This window comes from Crocodylus porosus, unplaced genomic scaffold (genome assembly GCF_001723895.1).
Source record: "Crocodylus porosus isolate Cpor-Errol unplaced genomic scaffold, CroPor_comp1, whole genome shotgun sequence".
Lineage (NCBI taxonomy): Eukaryota > Metazoa > Chordata > Crocodylia > Crocodylidae > Crocodylus > Crocodylus porosus.
In genome coordinates, this window is record NW_017728886.1 from 71,770,151 (window position 1) to 71,775,641 (window position 5,491).

General features: G+C 39.2%; 1 protein-coding gene across 3 annotated transcripts in view; it reads left to right on the forward strand.

Annotated features, from left to right (window-relative positions):
• RBMS3 (RNA binding motif single stranded interacting protein 3) overlaps positions 1-5,491 on the forward strand; it is a 542,868-nt gene that overhangs the window by 292,455 nt on the left and 244,922 nt on the right. For all 3 annotated transcript variants that reach the window (XM_019536251.1, XM_019536258.1, XM_019536241.1), the window contains exon 4: positions 2,178-2,335. In XM_019536251.1, coding sequence (XP_019391796.1) covers positions 2,178-2,335 — 158 coding nt within the window. The remainder of the gene's footprint in view (positions 1-2,177; positions 2,336-5,491) is intronic.

Consider the following 5,491-nt stretch of genomic DNA (forward strand, 5'->3'; position numbering starts at 1 on the left):
TGAGAAATGTTATTGTCATGTACAGGGTCCTGTACATATATATAGAAAGAGTATAATATTTTAGTAAAATTCCTAATCTGTTGAACCCATAAGAGAACTTACGCGTTGTACATATATTCAAATACCCTGGAAGAATTTTCCTAGGTTTTCTTTCCAGGTAGAGAAAGTTACCCAGAGCCACCTGTACAGACATTTAAATTCTGAGGCTGTGAAGAATGGAGAGCTTGCAGTGCTGATACTGTATGGCCAGGGTGGCCTGGCCACACCCCTCTTCCTTTCTTCCCACCCCCTCTTCCTTTCCTTCCTTTCTTCCCACCCCCTAACCCCCACGAGGCAGACCCTGGCTGGGGTCAGTTTGGGTCAGAGTGGTGGCTTAACCTGTCCCCCAGTCATAGGCAGGCTGCCATGCCCCCCACCTCCAACTGAGCCGGGAGCAGGGGAAAATCCTCATCACATCCTCATACCTACCAGGCAGACCCCAGCTAGTGTCCAGTGCTGGGGTCACCCTCTTCTCTGCTAGCCAAACCAGTGATACTGCTCCAGTTAGGGAGCAGAGGGGTGGGACAGTCACTACTCTGCTGGAGCAGATAGCACAACACAGGCCAGGGCTGCAAAGCATCCTGGGATGCTGGAGGGACTGTCAGTTAAATTGAATTGGGAGGAGATCTGGGACAGAAGTTCCATAAACCAGTTTGACCTAAATTGGTTAAGTCTGATGTTATATTGAACCAGGTTTATCTTAAACGGGTTTCAGCCATTTTGAAAGCAGTTAATGTGCACTGCACTTCTGTTCTATTACAGGTTTAAACTGGTTTCTGATCACTTAAACTAGTTTATGTGTAACTTCTGTCCCTAGCCTTGGAGTTTGCTTGCTATACTCTAGCCAGGGAACTTTTCTTGGCCTTTGACCTCATTCTCTATATCATTGTAACTTGTACAGTCATTTACATATCTGTAAAATGAGTTTAGAATGCTACTGAATTAAGTTACAGCCTCTACTGGCTCTATTCATTTTCACATTCCTATTACACAGGGGTGAATGATACGAAAGGCAGTGGAGGCACACAGGCCTTCTGAGTCTGAATTCTGTTCATGCATCTTCCTAGAGCTGGGCATGCACATGATCATTTGTATTTGTCCACTCACAGTGCACTGGTTTAACTGCAGATGTAGTTTTAAGCAAGTTCAGTTAAATTTGTGCAAGAGGCTGCAAGGTCCTGCTTATTTTTGTTTTACCGTAAGTTAGGAGAAATGGTTAAGCTAAACATAAATAACCTGCTCTTCAACCAGCATGTTCACACAGGAGTTTGCAAGGATATAACACAATACATTTAATTAAGAGATTTTCACTTTAAAAATGTTTGCTTTATATACTGGGACTCTGTTTCTTTCTGTTCATGCTGAAAGCATTCCAGCGAACAAGTTTACTGCTGGGAATTTAAGTTACAATTCTAGAATTTTTATAGAACCTGACTTTGAAATATGTACTCTTGAATATTCTTACTGGTAATGTCAGCCTAAGTGTCATATTTGCCCAATCAGAGTACAAATATGTGACCTCTATGTCCAGTCAAAAAAGTTGGAAGTTTGAATTGCAAATACTGCATGGCCAAAGCACAAATCATAATTAAAGCTTGTTGGGAAATTTTCTGCCAGCACTGTTTTTCACTGAATAATCATAAAGATAGATAAATGCATAGAAATGTTATGTGGAAAATGGTCTCTGTTTTCAAGAAACCTTACTGAGAGTAAAACGATTGCAAACATTGCACATGCTGGAATGTGCATCTCTGCATAAAACAGTTGAATGTTTCTGTACAGTGAACACATTTGTGAAAATCATGTTCTGTTCACAGTCAGTTTGCTAAATTAGGCTACAGTCCTGATAACACTGGTGCATATGAGTAATTTTCTACAAATGAGTAGTTCCATTGAGTTAAGTATGACTACTCATGTACGCAGACTTAAGCCCATGCATGAAGGTTGGCAGGATTGAGGACTTAATTTGGCAAATAAGTTGTCAGCTGTGAAGAGCTTACATAGCTCTTCTTTTAACCCTGTAATAAATTCTTGGCTCAGAATAATTTTGAGTATTGCCTGCTTCTGGATATTTAAGATTACAAGCTGTTCTTTCAAAACACTGGGTCTAATTGAGGCTGTTTCTTTTATTTTGTCAGCAACAAGAGCAAGACCCTACAAATCTATACATCTCAAATTTACCAATTTCTATGGATGAGCAGGAACTGGAGAACATGCTGAAACCCTTTGGACATGTCATTTCCACCAGAATATTAAGAGATGCTAATGGAGTCAGCAGAGGAGTCGGCTTTGCCAGGTGAAACGCTTGCCTTATATGATTTATGCTTTTTTTTTTTTTTTTTGGCGTCAGCTTTGGCCGTTTACAGATGCTGTCTTCTCTAAAGCCATATAGCTAAGAATATGCAAAGCAGTAAAGAGACAGCAGGTTTATCAGATTGTATTGTCTGTAGTTTCCATTGATACAGAGCATACCATTGTAAAAGGAAAAGTCAGGACTCACAGTAGAGATGGTATCTTTTATTAGACCAACAAGATTTTTGCAAAAGAAGTTTGTTTCACTGGTCTAAAATGTGTTCATTATGCTTTATATGTCTGCGTGTACTCCTTGCAATTTGTGTATGTGTAAATGAACATAAAAATTGCAAGGAATATTGAGCTGTCCATGGAGTATCAAGCTTAGATAATAATAAATGTCCTATAGCCAAAAGCATAGATGTAGTGAAAAAGGAATGCAGCAGTTTAGCAAAGATTTCGTAATGAGGAAAGGTAAATTTATAAGCAAAAAGATCAGAGGGAGGAAGTGCGTCTGAATACCTGGAAGCCCCAAGGATTGTGTGCCTGTCAGAGGAAGACAGGAGGACTATTTTCATTTAAGAAACCCTGGCTGAATAATTTGATGCATTAGAAAGATGGAACCCACCTTATTGTACTTTGTGGCATTGTCAGAAAAGAAAGAAGTTTCCATTTTAACTATAGGGAAATGTTTGCAGAGGGCTCAATCAGTGAAGAACAGTGTTAAACTGAATAGGTTCTTGACAAAAAAATAAGGAATGGAGAAATGCATACAAAGGTGTAGGAAAGGAAAGTGGGAAAAAAACACTTGATATCAATTTATACTGTAAATAATTGAATCTCCTGTTTCAAAAGAAAAGCAAAAATCACTCTGCTTTACAGAACATTCATGACTCTGTACTTTTGAAGAGCAGGCAGAATGATGGCTCTGTTATCTCATGAATTTCCCTGCAATACATTGTATCTTGTTATATCATGGCACTTCTCACAGAGCCATAACACTGTTGAGGAAAATGGGGTTGCTTGTGTGATAGAGGCAGCTTGCAAGATAACTGAAATTGTAATGTTACCTTTGTCCTTGATATAAAAGATCATCATACACAAGGAAATGTCAAGATAATACTGTCTGAATTCAAAAGGTATTAGACAAATCATTCAGGCTGAAGGATGACACACCATTCTTTCTGCAGTCTCTCATTTAATAGTGTTAGTTTGAACACTGATCTATATTTAGCTTTTTTTTTGTTTAATTAGATGATAAACCTGCATTTTAAAAAGTTGGCCGTGTTCTTGGTAATGCGTGTGATTAATTAAAAAAAAAACCTATATCAATGCAAAGAAAGTTATAGGGTTAAGCACATGAGAACAGGGAGGCTGAAATCATTGCTTCATTGAAGTCCATTACAAAACTCACATTGAGTTGAATGAGGCCATGACTTTTCACAAAATGCATAAAAGGCAAAAAAAAAAAGCTGAATCTTTACTCTGCCTTTGCACTGCTAACAATTCCAATACAAACGTTAATTGCATGGTCGCATGATCTTTCTCTCATAACAAAACACTATTCAGGGTTTCATTTATAAATGTGTCTGTGTATATAGATGAGTTAATTTATTGTTCCTTAGAAGTAGGGTGACCATACATCCTGGTTTGGCCAAGACAGTTCTGGATTTCATAGGATGGTCCTGGCTGGTTGGTGAGAAGTACCAGAGGAAATGCAGGGGCACAGGGCACAGGCTGGCAGGGAGGTGGAGGGGTATGGTACTCCAGGCAGCTCTACTTCCGCACCAGACTATACCTGCACCCCTGCTTGCAGGCTGTGCTATGGCCTGCAGCAGCACCACTGACTTAGGAGGTGGGAGTGTCCCAGCTTTCCCAGATTTCCTTAAAACTAATGTGGTCTGCCTACTTAGAAGCATGATAGGTGCACTCTATCACCTCATAATATACGTGTACAGTAGATATGTATAAATATAGGACAAAACAAGGTGTCAGTTTTACTTGTATGTAGTGTTTGTGGCCCTCATGCTTGTGAGTTACTGCAAGGCATCCTAAAGCTGATTTAGCTGAAAAGATTGCTTCTATCTAGGGGAATGTCTGGGTGACATGAAGCCATCGTGATGCCTTCCATGCTATTTCTGTCCTCTGATTCACCAGGGCACAAAGCTGAGGAAAGCAATTTAGGCAGGAGATCTGGTGATTCCCAGCTGACCAGGGAAACATAAACATAGCTTAAAACTTCATCCATTCTCTTCAGCCAGGGCTGGTGATCTTGGTCTTTATGTATTTGTATACATGGTATTTATTTTGTTAGCCAACTCTATGACTGTAGAGTTGCATAATTGTAGAGTTGCTGTATGTGTTGCAGCTACATACTAGAAATGTAGTTGAAGCGGTTTACTTTGCATCCACTGAAATGACTGGTCTTCTGGTGGTTTTGAAGGTTGGCATAACAGCCATTTTTAATCAAGCCCCCGGAGGTATAATTATTATACTATGATACTTAAACTTCTAATAAAAATATGTTTTATGTTCTGTCCAAAAAAGTCAATAATCAGAAGAAGTATTTTTAAGCCATAGTTTTACTTCCTTGAATTGAATGCAAATTACTGGATCTCTTGCTTGCACAGCATAGAAAACATTATGTATCTATGGTGCTGAAAAGGACAGAAATAGCATAGGAAGCCCCATGATAATCAGAAAATTTGCTCAGAAAGCACCCAGAAGTAAAAATGTATACTAATCAGTTATTGACAGCTTTTCTTTTTAACTGTTTAAGCTTAACATGTCTGCTGCATTGTATTATAGGTGGCAATTTGGGTCAGATTTAACACAGTACTGTCTGGCTACATGTAAAGGTAATCTGTGCCTAATTTATGCATCTGTAAGACTATAAATAGTTTGTTTAAGGTAGAAAACTATGTTCCTGCACTTTTGTCTGCCTTGAAAGCAACTGAACAGATTCTCCTAAAACTTCCCATAAAGTTTCATTGCAGCTTGACTGAGGCAGTCTACACATATTCAAATAACCTGAGATTGATGTCATATATCTTGACTTCAAAAAAGCCTTTGATCTGGTATCCCACAATCACCTCTTGGCCAAACTCCCCAGTCGAACGGTCACAAACTCCTGCAAGACCGTTTCAGGCTGGACATAAGG